At 45.3% G+C, this 18,070-nt stretch overlaps 1 protein-coding gene and 1 pseudogene across 1 annotated transcript; one reads left to right on the top strand and one right to left on the bottom strand.

Annotated features, from left to right (window-relative positions):
- Positions 1–3,061: 3,061 nt before the first annotated feature.
- Positions 3,062–4,320, bottom strand: PRR30 (proline rich 30). Its single transcript, XM_025983912.2, has one exon. The coding sequence runs from the start codon at positions 4,318–4,320 to the stop codon at positions 3,100–3,102; it is 1,221 nt and encodes a 406-aa protein (XP_025839697.2). The 3' UTR covers positions 3,062–3,099.
- An 11,511-nt stretch (positions 4,321–15,831) lies between these two features.
- On the top strand, positions 15,832–17,181 carry LOC112908515 (small nuclear ribonucleoprotein-associated protein B' pseudogene; annotated as a pseudogene).
- The last annotated feature ends 889 nt before the right edge of the window (positions 17,182–18,070 follow it).

Below are 18,070 nucleotides of genomic sequence, written 5' to 3'. Positions count from 1 at the left end.
GCCCCAGGATTCCGTCCCCCTTGTGACGTCAGCCCCCGCCATGTTTGCTCGGGGAGGGGCGGCATACCCCGCCTCCAAGGGGCGGGGCTTGGGCCTTCCGCGGGAGGCGAAGGAAGGGAGCTAATGAAAACGAAGGGAGGCTGATGAACCTTTAATGAAGAAATCCGTGGGGGCTCTTGGCTGGCTCATTTGGTAGAGCATGTCACTCTTGAGCTCAGGATTAGAGATTTGAGCCTCAGGTTGGATATAGAGATGACTTAAAAATAAAAATCTTAGAAAAAAAAATCCTTGGTTAAGGGCTGCGACACACCTTGGAAATCCAACATTTAGGAACATGAACTGTGTCTTCTCCCTTTTAATGGAGGCAGTGTGGACTTTAAAACTGGCTTCAAATCCTCAATCCACTGATTGCTAGTTTGAGGAGGCCTCTATTTACATAGCAAAACATCTATGGTCTGTGGTTGGCAGATGTGAGAATTGGCCCGTCTTGCAGCTCTGCACACTGCCCTTGCACTCAGGGGTTTGGGAGTGGAGGCTGCTCCCTGCCGACACCCTCAGAGGGAGGCAGCTTGGCTCCCAGGCAGGGCAAGTGTCTTTTCTGCCTGGCATTCCCACTTTCCTGAGGGAAACCCTTGGGTTTCTGATCTTCAACATGAAGACTCTTAAAGTTTCTCTGCAAGTGTACTCTAGGAATGTCCATTCCTTCAAGGAGACCCCTCCTGCTGCGTCCTGGCTGCCTGAGTCAGCATGCTTATTAACCTAAAGTGCACTGGGAGGAAGGGGCCCAGTGGCTTCATCTTTGGGGATGCCATCATCTGTCCTACCAAACTGAATCAACTGTGTGAAGGGCCTCACAGAGCCCTCGGCACAGCTCAGGTGCTCAGGCCTTATGGATCCCACACCCTCCTCAGATATGTGGCACCTACTGTCCTGGCCACTCTGTTTCCTTTGACTCTTCCCCTCCCCTTGCCCTTGTGGCCTCTTGTGGGTTCAGCTACCCACTGAACCAGTGTCTGCTCAGCAGGACACTATGTTGTAGGATTTCTTCCTGTTCTTGATCACACCGCTTAGAAGAATGAAGAGTGGTGGGCAGCAAAGTTTTTTGAGCAATAGTACAGAGCTCCCAAAGAAGGAGGGGACCCGAGAGGGTTGCCATTTTGGTGTTTAAATCTAGGGGTTTTTAAAGGCTCTTTGGTGTGGGCTGTTTTTTTTTTTAATATAATTTTTTAAATTTTTATTTATTTATGATAGTCACACAGAGAGAGAGAGGCAGAGGGAGAAGCAGGCTCCATGCACCGGGAGCCCGACGTGGGATTTGATCCCAGGTCTTCAGGATCGCGCCCTGGGCCAAAGGCAGGCGCTAAACTGCTGCGCCACCCAGGGATCCTGGTGTGGGCTGTTTTAATCTGATTAACCTTTCAAGTGCCTGTCACCCAATAAGTTTTTTTTGTCTACACTGTCCTCAACCTATCAGGTCGTTGTTCACATGTGAAAGGATGGAAGGCTCCTTCCAGGGTAGTGTTTTGTAGTAGCCTCAGGGATCAAGAGGGCAGGGCCACCACTGCCCTAAGGCATGCTGGCCAGCCACAGGCCACTAGATCAAGCTCTCTGCTTAAATAATCCACTGGCTGTTGAGCTGGCTACAGGCCTGAGTTAGGACACCCACAGCCATCAGCTTCTTTCCTCTCACATACAAACTGTAAGCTGCCAGTAGAAAGACTTAAAGCTGGGACCCTGAGTAAAGCCTAGAATAACAGGATGGGGTTTTTTTCCTTTTCAACCCTTAAAAACCTCTTAGGACAGGGGCTCCCTTGCCTCTGCCTACCTTCCTTCTGACTATCCTCCATCAATGTGAGAAACAAAGGCAAAAGAAAAAAATTAAATTTCATTATAATTTACAGCCTATTGACAAGTCCTTGAGACAGGCTGGGTAACCTTCTTCAGGGAACTCAACTGCCTCAATGTTAATACTTTGCTAGAGGCAAAAGGCAACCTTAGTTTTTTTTGTTTTTTTTTTAATTTTTATTTATTTATGATAGTCACACAGAGAGAGAGAGAGAGAGAGAAAGAGGCAGAGACACAGGCAGAGAGAGAAGCAGGCTCCATGCACCGGGAGCCCGACATGGGATTTGATCCCGGGCCTCCAGGATCACACCCTGGGCCAAAGGCAGGCGCTAAACCACTGCGCTACCCAGGGATCCCAAGGTAACCTTAGTTTAACATAATCCCAACTTCTAGGATCCTGGAAGTCTTTAACATATAAAAATTCCTTTGGAAAAGTCCTTTATCTCTACCCCTCAAGATATATGTTAGCAATCATCCTCCAAGCATATGACCCACTAAGAGATATCTCTTTTTTTTTTTTTTTTTTAAGATTTTATTTATTTATTCATGAAAGAGAGAGAGAAAGAGTCAGAGACACAGGCAGAGGGAGAAGCAGGCTCCATGCCGGGAGCCTGACATGGGATTCGATCCCGGGTCTCCAGGATCACGCCCTTGGCCAAAGGCAGGCGCCAAACCACTGAGCCACCCAGGGATCCCTACTAAGAGATATCTGAAGGGTCTCATGACTAACGTTTTATTAGACAATAATAAACGAACTTTTCCTAACAATAGCTGGCCCCCTCAAGGTCCTGGAAACTTTGCTTCCAAAATTCCTTAGAAACCTATACTATCCCTAACTCCATCCCAACTTACAAATCAGTCACCCCTTACAACCCAGCACAGCACTTAAGGCCCATGGGTCCTGCTTCCGTGCTTTAATAAAACCACCTTTTTGCGCCAAAAATGTCTCAAGAATTCTTTCTTGACTGTTCACTCCAAACCCCAAATTTCCACATCAGGCACTAACTCGAGTTTTACAGGGTCAGGCTTTATTGATACAATGAAGGCTGAATGGGGTTTCAGGGATCCTTCATCCTCTTCAGCCAGGAGAGAGCAGACTCCATAAGGGGCTCCCAGGGTTCAAGGCTGGAGAACACACCTGACCTCCTGCCAGCCAGCCCTTCAGGGTGTCTCGAGGGCTCCCCGAGATCTGGGGCCGGGTAGGGGCAGCAGGGTTCAGAGGAGGTGCTCCCGGTAGCCTCCTAGGCTCTGGAACTAGGGTGGTGACTTTTGGAGAATGGGTTCTGGAGAGGCAGGCCTCTTGGGGGCAGAGGAAGGCCTGCGCTTCAGGGAGACAGTGGCCTGTTTGGGTGCCTGAGGTAGAGGCCCTGAAAAGCATGTAGAGTTTGGAAATCGAGGGCCTGTAGATCTGAGGCTCTCGGTCTGGGACTGTGTGCCAGGGGCTGGATCTGCCCGTGCCCGAGCCCGAGCCACTGGTGCTTGAGCTGCTGGAGCCTGGGATGCCCGAGTTTGATATCCATGGGCCTGAGTGGCCTCGCCCTGAGGCCTTGCTTCCTCTGGCCTTCTTTCTGGCAACAGATGCAAGGCCCTGGCCTGGCCCCGAGGCAGGCGGAGGCCAAAACCAATGCCTATGCGGAGTGGTCCGGATTCCTGGCCCTGTGCACAGGGCAGTAGCTGGGGAAAGGCAAGCAGCCGGGGTCCAGTCCTGTACCTGGGGATGGGGCAAGAAGGGCTGCGGGGCTTGAGACACACCAGGCATATAGGATATTCTACAACTGGGGCCTGGCCAGTTTTGCCTAGCCACAGGCGCTGCAGAAGCAGTAGCCGCAGGTCGTGTGCAATGCGGCGATGCCCCAGATGGACCACCAGGGCCTGGGCCAGGGCCCCCGGGTCCCTGAACTCTGCAGGGTCCCTCTTGCTTGCCACGCATTCCCCCACTGCCCCAGGGGGCCCGGTGTCCCCGTACTGATGCCAGGGCCATGTCTGCCTGTTCAAGTGGACCCCACCAGAAGGTAGGCTGGGGGTCCGGGAAGTGACAGAGGAGCTAGGGCAGTCTCCTGGGTGGGAAGCTGACTGGCAATGAGACTGGGGAAGAGAGGTGTTCCACAGCTGAGAGGGGGAGGAGGAATGAGTGAGAGCAGGGGAGGGATATAGCTGGTGGGAGGCAGAGGAAGAGGGTGGGAAGGAGAGAGAGAGGTAATTCTGATGAAAGAAACTGGGGGAGCTTGGGAGAGAGGAAGAGTAAGGGTGTAGGATAAAGTCAGAATTGGAGTCAGAAGAGTAGAAATGGGAGCCAGGAGAGTGGGACTGTGGGGGAGGGGAGTAAGGGGGGTGGGAGGGAGAGGGTGGTGGCTGGGGAGACAGAGGCTGTAGGTTGCTGCGTGGTGAGTCCACAAGAGGCGAGGGGTGCAAAGGAGGGTGCCCAGGGGGTACTGTGTTCTGTAGTAGCACCTGGTCCTTGTTTTGAGGCAACATTGCCTTGAATTCAGAAGGGATTGGGGCCTCAAGACCAGAGACGAGTGACCTGGCAGAAACAGGACCAGTATCTCTGAGGCCAGACCTGGTTGAGAAATCAGGGCCTTCAGTGCACAAGTGTGGCTGCAGCCTAGTGTTGGTGCGGCTGTTGGTGGCAGGACAAGGAGACCCCCCAATCCCGCAGCACTAGGCTTTCTGAGGGTTTGGGCAGCAGCTTGGGTCTAAACTTGGCCTCTCACTTTGCAGCCAGCCATTGATGAGGGATGTATAGGGATGGAGAATCAGAGCTGCCTCTTGGGTGCTGAGGGACAGTGGCAACTATCTGGGTGGGCTAAGGGAGGAAGATGCAGCCCGTAGACCTGGAGAGAAAGAAACAGAATCTAAGATATCGGGAGAATTGGTCCACTTCTGGCTCTGAAGACTAGTTTACCAAGACCCTCAATCTGTGTCACCTTTGGGGTCAGAAGAGCTGGTAAAATGCTCCAGAGAAAGTGAGACCTGAGGGGGAGAAGGGTGGAGGTGGGGAGGTAGAACAGAGTTGGAGGAGGGGCTTGAGGATGGCCGCTGAGATGGGACCAGAAATTGGGGCTGTTCTGGGGCTGTGAGCTCTTACCAGTGAGGGTTCTTCTGGGCTGAGTTTCACAAGGCACTTCAGCAATGAGGAACCTGGGAGAGAGAGAAACAGTCACCAAATGGTGGATACACCCCCTCTGTCCCCAGTATCTGTCACCCTAAACTCATGCTGACCTAGATTTCTGTCTGAGCCTTGCCCTTGGTGCTCCTTCAGCCAGGAGGAGGTCTTCTGTTACAGACTTTTGCTCTCTTAAACCTAAATCAGGGATTCTGCAAGCATCCTGATTTCCTGCCACTCTGGTTTCCCTGACTCCTCGTCACCCCTAATGCTGCTGACGTCCTCTGGCTCAGGCTGGCCCTCAGCACACCCAGCAGCAGCAATGGGGCCAGCTGGTGAAAGTTTCCAGAAGACTGGACTTTGTCTAAGGGGTGGCGTTGCTGCCCCCCTGGGGAGCTAGGAACTCCATTCTCTGGGGTTAGCTCTCCCTGGCACCTGGTGCCTATGTCACAAAGGTTAGGTGCTGACATAATACACTGCTCCTTTAGGCTCTAGGACCTTCTTTCAGAGATCGTTCAAAGGATGGCCTTTAACAAAACTAAAGCATACAGGGACCCCTGAGTGGCTCAGTCGTTGAGCATCTGCCTTTGGCTCAGGGTGTGATCCCAGGTCTGGGAATCGAGTCCCACATCTGACTCCCTGTGAGGATCCTGCTTCTCCCTCTATCTATGTCTCTGCCTCTCTCTCTGTGTGTGTCTCTCTCATGAACAAATAAATAAAATCTTAAAAAAAATTAAAGTAGACAAAATTCTTTGGAATCCTCAGTCTCCCTGTCAGGCCCTAACCTTCCCCTTCCTCTTTGCGCATATACTTTACAGTTCCCACCACCTTATACCATAGAGCTTCTCTAGGCTGGGCTCTCCCTTCAAAGTCCTGTTTTCTTTTTTTTTTTTTTTTTTAAGATTTTATTTATTTATTCATGAGAGACAAGGGGGGGTAGAGAGAGAGAGAGAGGCAGAGACACGGGCAGAGGAAGAAGCAGGCTCCATGCAGGGAGCCCGACGTGGGATTCGATCCCGGGTCTCCAGGATCACACCCTGGGCTGAAGTCAATGCTAAACCGCTGAGCCACCGGGGCTGCCCAAAGTCCTGTTTTCTTTTGCTTTCTGGGCAATGGCTTGTGCTCTATAGTGTTTCCCTCCTTGGGATATATGTTTTAATAAGTAATTTCTTAATGGCCTTAGTGAGATATAATTTACATACCATACAATCCATCCATTTAAAGTGTGCAATTCACTGTTTTTCTAGTTTACTCACAGAATGTGCAACTATCACTTAAATCTAAGCATGCTCTTCTATTTGATGTAGTCTATACCTGAATAGATAAATGATAGTTATAATAGTTATAGATATATCCTATAGGTGTCTTTCCAAAAAAATATGTTTCATTTATAGTTGTGTATATTTATGTACAGCGATAGATAGATAGGCAGATAGAGATTTACTATAAGAAATTGGGGATCCCTGGGTGGCGCAGCGGTTTAGCGCCTGCCTTTGGCCCAGGGCGCGATCCTGGAGACCCGGGATAGAATCCCACGTCGGGCTTCCGGTGCATGGAGCCTGGTTCTCCCTCTCCCTGTGTCTCTGCTTCTCTCTCTCTCTCTCTCTCTCTCTGTGTGTGTGTGTGTGTGACTATCATAAATAAAAAAAAATTAAAAAAAAAAAAAAAAAGAAATTGGCTCCTATATCTATGAAGGCTGAGAAGTCCAAAGGTCTGTAGTCAGCAAGCTAGATACCAGGAGAGCTGATGGTATAGTTACAGCCCCAGTCCAAAGGCCTGAGAACCAGGAGAGCTGATGGTGTCAGTTCCAGGATCTGAGTCCAAAGGCAAAAGAAAGCTGATGCCTCAGCTTGAAGATAATCAGGCAGAGAGAGTGAATTCTCTCCTATTCTGCCTTTTGTTGTTGTTGTTGTTGTTCTACTCAGGCCTTCAATGATTGGATGAGGCTCACCCACATTAGGGAGACGAGTTGCTTCACTCAGTTTACCAATTCAAACATTAATCTAATCCAGAAACACCCTCATAGACACACCCAAAATAATGTTTAACTAAATATATGGGCATCTCATGGCCCAGTCAAGTTAATACATAAAATTAACCATCACAGGATGCTTGGGTGGCTCAGCGGTTGAGTGTCTGCCTTTGGCTCAGGGCGTGGTCCTGGAGTTCCTGGATGGAGTCCCACATCGGGCTCCCTGCGAGGAGCCTGCTTCTCCCTCTGCCTATGTCTCTGTTTTCTCTCTGTGTCTCTCATGAATAAATTAAAAAAAAAATTAACCATCACATCATGTAACTGAAAGATGAGCCCCTACCAAGGGGCTACAATGCCTATATTGAAGGAGGCTTTGCCCATATCATTATTTCTGTCTTTTTTTTCTTTCAGGTGCCCTGGAGGTTTTTTCAGTCCAGGGTAAGTCATAATAAATTTAGGAATGAGTAAGAGTCGTGGCTTGTATCAAGTGAGAGGAGGACCCTTATGAAAAGGTGAGTGGTGGGAAAGGAAAATCAGCAAAATCTCAGGTGCATCAGTTTTAGGGAGGAGGAAACAGGTAAGTTGAGATCCAGTCTTAAGGACTAAGGAGCTTCCTGGAACATGCTCTTTTAGTGCTAAAACCAAGACAGTTCTGGATAAACTGGGATAATTGGTCACCCTAGAACTTGGGTCCTCTTGGAAAATATTCATGGTCCCCTAGGGGTCTGAGGACCCCAATTTGAAGATTGCTGTTCAAACAAAAAATTTCTATAAGAACTTCCATTTAAACTAATCAAGCTCTCCCTTAGTTTGTGTTAATTACTCTATGCTTAGTAAAACTGTATTGACCAAGTGGGTAGAGGTTCTTCTCTAAGTACTCAGCGTCCAAGTTGAAAATGTGATATTGTAATGACCTTGTTTTTTTTTTTTTATTATTTTTTTTAATGACCTTGTTTTAGTCTGTTAGCTGTTTCCTGTTATAGATATCATCTACCATGCACTCTTTCCACCCTTCACTTTTCCAATCCTAGGCCAGAGCACTGTGTTTGATTTCTGTCAAATGCTATATAGCATGCTCTTTCTAGAAATCTGCAAATGGAGATTTGCAGGATTGATGAGAATGGGTAGATGAATGAATGGGTAAATTGAAAGGATAGATGATAGATGAATGAATGGGTAAATTGAAAATTATCTAAGAAAATTTGACCTTGGCACTTTTTTCTTTTCTGTTTGAGTTGGATATATGATACAGTAGGAAAGAACTGTTTGCAGAACTACTTTGAGTATTCATGGAGAAGTCATAGTTATAAGAGAAGTGTCAGATAACCACAGATTGGTAAATATTTGAAAAAGGGGAAAAGACAAATTCTAGGATCTCATATCAGTTTCTAGTTGCTTGCTAGGAAATTGTTATTTTTATTATTATTTTTAAAGATTTTATTTATTTATTCACGAGAGACACAGAGAGAGAGAGGAAGAGACACAGGCAGAGGGAGAAACAGGATCCCCGCAGGGAGCCCGATGCAGGACTAGATCCCAGGAACCTGGGATCACGACTTGAACTAAAGGCAGAAGCTCAGCCACTGAGCCACTCAGATCCCCCACAAGGAAAATTTTAAATGGAATTATTATTATTATTATTATTTTTTATGATAGTTACAGAGAGAGAAAGAGAGGCAGAGACACAGGCGGAGGGAGAAGCAGGCTCCATGTACCGGGAGCCTGATGTGGGATTCGATCCCGGGTCTCCAGGATCGCGCCCTGGGCCAAAGGCAGGCGCCAAACCGCTGCGCCACCCAGGGATCCCCTTAAATGGAATTATTAAACAGAAATGTATGTGAGCTCTTGAAAGGAAACTGACGATCACAATGGCCAGAGTTAGTTCAAGTAAAGGAACTTCTAGAGGACATACAACCATCTGGAAATGCCATATATGCTATGTCATTAGGGAAACCAATTATATCTGGCCTTTTACTTTCCAGGATGAGAAATGTGCTCTTGACCATGCCAACTAAAATACAACACCCTCAAGTAAGTGCCAGAAGCTGATTAAAAAAAAAAAAAGCATCTCTCACAAATGAGAAACAATTCACATATTCCCTCTATAGTCTAGGTATTTGGGAAAACAAAATGTGATCAGAATCCACATCATTGAATTACTATGAGAAATCATAGTTGCAGGGACTGACTTACTGTTTTCAACATCACCAGTATTCTCAAATCAGGTAGTTATACCTGCCTGGGAATCAGAAAGATGTTTGATCTTGGACTCAGAATAAGGGAAGTTGAGCAAATTAATGAATTAATTGCCTAATGGCACCAAGCTAAGAGATTCCGTTTTATTCACATCAATAGAAATACTCAAATAATGTTAGGCAAAGTTCTATCTTTTCTGAACAGTGTTGGAGTGAGTATGAGCAGATTTGCCTCTCTGATGCTTCTTTTCTTTCTCTTCCAAAGTTGATTAACACATTCATTCTCTCAAACTAGCTACTGAGAAGACTTGTTGATGGGAATTGAAATCCACGGGTAGCCCCGGGTGGCTCAGCGGTTGAGTGCCGCCGCCTTCAGCCCAGGGTGTGAATCTGGAGACCTGGGATCAAGTCCCACGTCGGGCTCCCTGCATGGGGCCTGCTTCTCCCTCTGCCTGTGTCTCTGCCTCTCTCTCTCTCTCTCTCTCTCTCTCTCTCTCTCATGAATAAATAAATAAAATCTTTATAAAAAAAGTCCACACGCTTGTGCTCTGACCCACTGTGAGGTGCTTTTGCAGTTCAGCAATGCAATGTACCTTATCCCCAAGGGCATGTAGGTACCTAAATATAGTCCTTAAGTACTCACCTCATGTATTTTCCCACATTACTTTTATTTCCTACTTTGTAAATGAATTTTATAATTTGGGAATTGCAATAATCCCCCCCCCCTTTTTTTTTTAAGTTTCTTCGGGAGGCCTGGGTAACTCAATGGTTGAGCATCTGCCTTTGGCTCAGGGCAAGATCCCAGGGTCCCAGAATCAAGTCCCACATCAGGCTCCCCGGAGGGAGCCTGCTTCTCCCTCTGCCTATGTCTCTACCTCTCTCCGTGTGTCTCTCATGAATAAATAAATACAATCATTTTTTTTTTTTAAAGTTTCTTCATTTCAGGTGCCTGGGTGGCTCAGTTGGTTGACTCTTAATTTTGGCTGGTGGCCTGATCACTGGGTGGTGGGATCCGCTCTGTGCTCAGCATGGAATCTGCTGGAGATTCTCTCTTTTTCTTCCTCTCCCTCTGTCTGCCCTTCCCCCTATCTCTCTTGAGCATTCTCTTTCTCTCAAATAAATACAATCTTTTTAAAAAATCTAAACAATACAGAATTATAAAGGTAAAATTTAAAAGTTAGCCTTAACAGTCTTCCTATTTTTACTCTCTCTGGGGATGTTCACTGTTGGGACTCTATTTTGGGTCATATCTAGTCTCTTGAGTGTGTTAACTACCATTCAATATCTCTGCTTAGGTGTCTCTATGTAATCTATCAGGTACTGAGAGGGGTATGTAAAGACCAACTCTAATTGATTTATCTGTTTCTGCATTTCTGTCAATTGTCATTTGATATATTTTTGAGGCTGTGTATTAAGTGCAAACATATGTTTATGATGATTGTCTTCTTGTTCCATTGTTCCCCTTATCATTTTAGCAAAATACAATAAACTTTAAGATAAACCAACCAAGCCTTCTTCTCAAGAAGCTGGAAAAATGAACACTAGGGGAAAGTGAAGGAATTAGAAGAAAATAAAAATGAGAAGGCTAAAAATTAGTGAACTACACACTTTAAAAAATACTATAGAGTCACATTCATCAGGATGACAATTGCAAAACAGAGACTAGAAAATAACAAGTGTTGGCAAGGATGTGGAGAAATTGGAACCCTCGTGCACTGCTGGTGAGAATGTAAACTGGTACAGCTACTATGGAAGACAGTACAGCTATTCCTTGAAAAATTAAAAATAGAAAAAACAGAATAGAATTGACACAGCAGTTCCACTTCTGGGTATGTACCCAGAAGAACTGAAAGTGGTGGCTAAAATTCACAGCAGCTAAAAGGTAGGAACAACCCAAAATGTCCATTAACAGATGAATGGATAAACAAAATGTGTATATACATACAACAGAATTTTATTGTCTTAAAAAGGAAGGAAATTCTGACACATGCTGCAACATGGATGAACCTTATGGATACACTAAGTGAAATAAGCCAGTCACAAAAGGACAAATACTGTAAGATTCTACTCATATGAGGTACTTAGAATAGTCAAATGCATAGAGACAGAAGGTTCAATGGTGGTTGCCAGATGCGGGCAGGAGTGTGTGTGTGGGGGGAGAACGGGAAGTTATTGATTACTGAGTATAGGGGTGCCTGGGTGGCTCAGTTGGTTAAGCATCTGCCTTTGGGTCAGGTCATGATCTCAGGGTCCTGGGATTGAGCCCTGTGTCGGTCTCCCTGCTCCTCAGGGAGTCTGCTTCTCCTTCTGCTGCCCCTTCCTCCCCCCAAGCTCTCTCTCCTTCTCTCTCACTCTCTCTGTCAAATAAATAAATCTAAAAAATCATTTCAATTTTACAAGATGACAAATGTTCTGTGAAGGGATGACAGTCATGTTTATACAACAATGTAAATGTACTAATGCCATTGAACTGTATACTTAAAATGGTACATTTTATGTTATGTCACAATTTTTTATAAATAAATTTTCTTTATAGAGTATTTAGAAAAAGAAAGTCTGGTCCTTGGAGGATAGATAAGCTAAGCATACTTCTGGTAGCACTTATTAAGAACAAAAAGAGAGTTGGGCACAAATGAAATAAAGAACAAAGAAAAAAAGAGAAAGTATCTAGAGACATAATAGGGATTTGAAAATAAGAAAATAGGGCTCTTATAAAAAGTAGTGAAACTTCTAGGGCATTTCTATAATACTTGAGGTACTCAGAGAAGTATGAGTGACTGTTCTAGAAGGGGAAGGAGAAGGCTGCTCTTCTTGTCCCTTCTCACTGGCCCCACTGCCTGGCAGAAGGATCCTTAGCTTGCCAAGCACTTCTTTTTCAAAGGAACTTCAATTGCTATCCAAGAAGTCATTGTTCCAAGTGTAAATAACAGCTTTTGAGAGGTAGGGCTCAAAGTTCTGAGGGGAAGATAGTCCTACCCTACATCTACTTCCTCTCTATACCTCAGTGAGAGCCAATTCCACCCAAATAGGATTGTGCCTGGGCTTCGGCCACAGCTGGTGATAACAGGGGCTGATGGTGCTCTGTAGAAACAAAACTCAGGAAGAGGAGAACCTGTCAACAGTAGAGGCCAAGGAAGAAGCCATGAGGCCCAACTTTCATGAGGTACACTAGTTCCTGGGATTGTGCCTGTGTCCTGCCCAAGAAGTAGATATCCCAGAACAACTTCAAAAGACAATACATGATGGAGAAGCTGGGCCTTCACCCATCTGCTGCCTGTGTGCTCCACGAAGCCCAGTCAGACCAGCAGAATGTGCCCTGCTATAGCCACAACCCGACTGCTGGAGATGAAGCATAAGGCGGCGACAAGGTTCCCCTTCATGGAGCTGCCCACACATGCTTCCTGGTAGTAGCATGCCACAGTAATAGCCAGGCAGCGCATGGACCTGCGCTGTGCCCTGGAGACGAGTTTCACCATGCAGAACCCACTGCCTTGAGATCAGCTTGGAGATAATGGAGTGCTAGAAATGGCCTCCGCACCTTCTGGCCTGGGAAGTGCCCTTCCTTGTACATCCAGTCTCACTTTCTCCTGGTTCACCACTTGGGGCTTTGTGAACATTTTTTTTCATTATGTAAGTTTTCCTTTATACACCAACATCTCTGCTGTAGACACAACACTGAGGTGATAGCCTAAGAGTCTCAGGTTCATATGACCATGACTTTGCATTCCTTCTGAGGACTGAGCCTTCAGATGGAGGAGCTCCTTAAGGGTGTCCAGGTCACCTAACTCTGAAAAGACACTTGACACAAGATCTCTTTCCACATGGCTGCAAGTGTGGCTTTAATACTTTCTACTTTCTTCCTTCCTTCCCTATGTCCTGCCAAGGCTCAGAAAAGTCAGAGTCAGATCTCCCTCCTTCCCTAATAGGTAAGTTCCTACAGAAGGAAAGAGATCATATATCCATTTACCATCTGGCAAGGGTTTCCATGGATTCCCCTATAAGTCTGACTTTGGCCCTGACCTGCTTAAATCTCAGATGGAAGCTTCTGGGAGAGGTCTGCTTTAGCAACAACTTAATGCTTTCTAAGAAAGAATATTGAACTGAAAGCCTAGGAATACCTACCATTCATTTCATGGGCTACTTTTCATCTTACAGATAGTTAGAATGCAAGAAATTCTGGACTACCCCATGAGTTCCTTAGTAGTGATAGTTTTCTGGGGGTGGCTATTTGAACCTGGTCTGAGGATCTTGGGAGGAGAGTCCCTGGAAGGTTGGCATTTATACCTTCAGAGTAGCTACATATATATATGGGAGGGCAAAAGACAGTTCTGTAATGTCAGGTAAACATGTTCTTGCTCTATCTTTCAAAATGCCATCCCTCTGTCCTGAGATCCTGATGGGCAGTTCTCTCAAGATTAGAATGATGTCTGACCCCAAAGGGGCTATACTTCCCATAGACACCTTTGTTCTTTAGGAGTGCCAGAAGAGTTTCTTATAACCTTGAGTTTCAATGGCAAAAAAGTTCATGTACTGGGCAGCCCCGGTGGCGCAGCAGTTTGGCACCGCCTGCATCCCAGGGCCTGATCCTGGGGACTCGGGATCGAGTCCCACGTCGGGCTCCCTGCATGGAGCCTGCTTCTCCCTCTGCCTGTGTCTCTGCCTCTCTCTCTGTGTCTATGAATGAATAAATAAAATCTTTTAAAAAAAAAAGTTCATGTGCTAGGAATGGTTCTTACACCCTTTAGAAGGTGTGGGTCTTTTGTGCAGAGCTTGGAAATTTTTCACATCACCTCCCCCCCTTTTTTTCCCTCCCCCTTTTTTTAACAGAGAGAGAGAGAGAGAGAGAGAGAGAGAGGGCATGCAAGCATGGGAGGCAGGGCAGAGAGGGAGGAAGAGAGAGAATCTTAAGTAGGCTCAGTGAAAAGACTGACATGGGGCTTGATCTCATGACCCTGACATCATGATCTGAGCCAAAATCAACAGTTGGACTCTTAGCCAACTGAGCCACCCTGGCACCCCACATCAGTCTTAATCTTGCCAGTCTGACCACAGAATTGTTGGCCTGTAAAGAGTCACTGAAACTTTGGGTTTTAGCAGAAATCCAAGGCCATGCCCATTTTGTTGGACAAGCATTGTTCCTGGGCAAACTTCCTGGCCATTCTCAGAGTTCTACACCATTTTCCTCAAGTCTGAGAAATACCTAGGCTCTTCAAAGAAAATTTCTGCTGGATAGGACTTTTGTTTTCCTCATTTCTTTGGAGACATATTTCTAAGGGCATTTTGTACATTAAAGTATTGGAATTCCTAAATGAAATGGCCAAATTCATAGAAAAATATAAAATACAAAGTATTGATAAGAAGAAACAAGGTACTTCAAACTATCAACAAGAAACCAAAGAAACCAAGGTGAAAGTTAACATTTTTTCCCCTCTTTACCAAAGGAAAACGTGGCCCAGTGGTTTTACAAGTAAGTTTTACTGACTTCAAAGAAGAGTTTCTATCATATGTAAAAAGTTGTTTCAGAAAGTAGAAGAGTGAGAGTTCCCCAGCTCATTTTATGAAGTTAGTGTAACCTTGATACCAAAACCAAATAATGACAGTTAAAGAGAAAATTAGAACCTTATTTCACTTATGAGATGGCTATAAAAATCCTAAACAATGTATTAACGATATGAACCAGAGTGTACTTAAAAAAAATTAAAGCAGATGGGACTTATCACAGGAACTCAAGCAACATTTAGCATCAGGAAACATAACAAAATAACGTAACATATTAATAGACTGAGGGAGAAAAATCATGATCGTATCTCAGTTGATGCAAAAAAAGCATTTGATAAAGTTCTACACCTATTTATGATTTAAAAAAAAAAAACAACAACAACAACACTAAAAGCCCTTAGCAAACAAGGACTAGAGGGAGACTTCCTTAACTTGGTAAAAGTTATATATCAAAGGCCCACAGCAAATATCATGCTTAATGAAGAAATTTTAGATACATTCTACATAAGGCTAGGAGAGGAAAGGGTGCCTGCTATCACTACTTCCAGTTAACATAGTATTGAAAGCACAAGTACTCTAAAGAAAAAAAAAAAACAACAACAGGGCAGCCCGGGGGTGGCTCAGCAGTTTAGCGCCGCCTTGAGCCAGGGGCGTGATCCTGGAGACCTGGGATGGAGTCCCATGTTGGGCCTCCTGCATGAAGCCTACTTCTCTCTCTGCCTGTATCTTTGTCTCTCTCTGTCTCTCTTTCTCATGAATGAATAAATAAAATCTTTAAAAAAAAAACAAGTATAAAGATTGGAAAGGAAGAAATAAAATTGTCATTTTTAAAATCTACTTAGAAAAACCAATGGAGGGCAGCCCTGGTGGCTCAGTGGTTTAGCGCCGCCTTCAGCCCGGGGCCTGATCCTGGAGACCCGAGACCAAGTCCCACGTCAGCCTCACTGCATAGAGCCTGCTTCTCTCTCTGCCCGTGTCTCTGCATCTCTCTCTCTCTCTCTCTCAGGAATAAATAAAATACTTAAAAAAAAGAAAAGAAAAGAAAAGAAAAAAAGAAAAACCAATGGAAGCAACAGAGTTTCAAGACTAATAAGAAAGTTCAGTAAGGTTGCTGGATTCAAGACAAACTTTAAAAATTTGCTAGCATTTCTGTATAGCAGCCCTCAACTAGAAAATTGAATAGAATAAGAGCATTTTCAAGAGCAATACAGACTATGAACTACTTTGTTCGACAAAACAGTGAACTATTTCACTGGGGCAAGAATACCCAGACATTCCTGGAGTAAACTATACAATTAATAAAGGATATAAAAATATTTAGAATAAAATAAGAGACATTTCATGCTCTTTGAATGTTTGACTCAGAAGTATAAAGATGTATAAACTTCCCCAAATTAACCTATGTATTCAATAAAATCCCAATCAAAACTTCAGTTGAATTTTTAAGAACCCAATGAACTTTCTCTAAGATCTATATGGAATAATAAGGGTCCAGCAATAACTCAGTCAACCTTGAAAAAGAAAAGTAAAGAGGGGAGTTTCATCTACCAAATAATAAGACATGTTGCAAACTCATAACAATAAAAGCAGAGTGCTGGTAGCACAAACATAGACAAAAAAGATAATCAGGACAGAAAAGAGAGAGAGAACTCGGAAATTGACCTATCTAGAAATACGGGAACTTGTTATATGATAAAGTGGGAGCTGCAACTATGCAGGCAAAGAATAAACTGTTCAACTGATAATGTTGGGAAAACCATCTCCCTCGATGGAGAAAAATGAAATGCACCCTCTACCAAGCACCACATGCAAAGGATGTTTGAACTTGTCAGTTATCAGATAAAGGCAAATTAAAACAGCCCTTTATAGCTAGCCTGCCATACACCTGGGAATCTGGTTAATACCAACACCAGGTGGCGTTGAGCACGTAGGACTGGAGGGCCCCACGTGGCACTCTTGGATATGCAGACTGCTGCCATTCTGGGTGGCATTCTGGCAACTCAGTCAATTAACCCAGGGGGAACCTGGTCTTAATGACAGTAGAGGGACCTCCTCCCAAAGATACTGGCATTGCCTGAGTGGCACTTGCTGAGCTGCCAGGGACTCAGGGGTCAGCAGAGCCGCTGCACAGATCCTGCAGGGCTTGCTAGACCAGGCTGAGAGGTTGGTGGGCCATCCCAACAGGTGATGACCCCACAAAGAAGAGGCATTATTGCAGCTTCTTCATCTGCTGCCACAGTCAGTACTGCAGGGGTCCCAACCCAGTATCCACCTAGCCATGGGGGTCCTCCCCCATCTAAGGGCAAGGGATACCCCTTCCAGGCATGATGGGCCAGCCACTTGGCCTGAAGCTTCCATGGGTCGCCCAGTGGGGATCCCCCTGGGTGAGCAACTCTAATGGGCATGTCCCCTCCAGGAATGCAGGGCCCTCCTCCTGGGAAGGGAGGGCCCCTCCCCTGGGAATGCACTCACCAAGGCCCTTGACTCACCTTGGCCCTTATCAGTTCCTTACCTGCTTCCCTGAAAGGCTGTACATAGTCCCTTTACTTTCTTGTGGCCTATGAAACTAGTTTATAATAAACTATTTTAAGAATATTGTGAAACAGGGGCTCCTCGGTGGCTCAGTCAGTTAAGTGTCTGCCTTCAGCTCAGGTCATGATCCCAGGGTCCTGGGATGGTGTTGGGCTCCCTGCTCAGTGGGGAGCCTGCTTCTCCCCTTCCCTCTACTTGCTGCTCTGCCTACTTGTGCTCTCTCTCTCCGTCAAATAAACAAATAAAATATTTTTTTAAAAGAAGAATATTGTGAAACAAACAAAAACCCCCATAGGATTGAATGGAAGCAGTAACAGTGAAGCATATAATACCAACCACGAGCTGATAGTGTATTATATACTGATAATATAAAATATATTATAATTTTAATAGATTTAAAATTTATCTGTACAACAACGCACAGGGTTGACTAACACTTATTGCATGTGTTATCTACTGCTACTTACCAAATTACCCCCAAACTTAAACAACAGTAAACATTTATTACCTCCTATGACTTCTGTGGGTCAGAAAGTCTGTGTGTTAGAGCAGCTTAGCTGGGTGACTCTGGCTCAGGGACACTCACATTCAAACTGTTGACCAGGGCTGCAGTCACCCTAGGGCTGAATGGGCACTGGAGGGTCCCTTTCAGAGGTGGTGCTTTCACATGGTTGCAGGTTAGTGCTGGCAGTTGGTGAGAAGCTCCCTTCCTCACCACCTAGGCCTCTCAGGACTACTGGAGTACCTTTATAACATAGCAGCTGGCTTGCCCTAGAACCAGAGGACCAAGTGATCCCAGGAGGAAGCTACAGATTTTATTTATTTATTCATGAGAGACAGAGAGAAAGAGAGAGAGAGAGGCAGAGACACAGGCAGAAGGAGAAGCAGGCTCCATGCAGGGAGCCCGACGTGGGACTCGGA

This window comes from Vulpes vulpes, chromosome 8, assembly GCF_048418805.1.
Source record: "Vulpes vulpes isolate BD-2025 chromosome 8, VulVul3, whole genome shotgun sequence".
NCBI classification, from domain to species: Eukaryota; Metazoa; Chordata; class Mammalia; order Carnivora; family Canidae; genus Vulpes; species Vulpes vulpes.
This window is presented reverse-complemented; position numbering and strand designations above follow the sequence as displayed.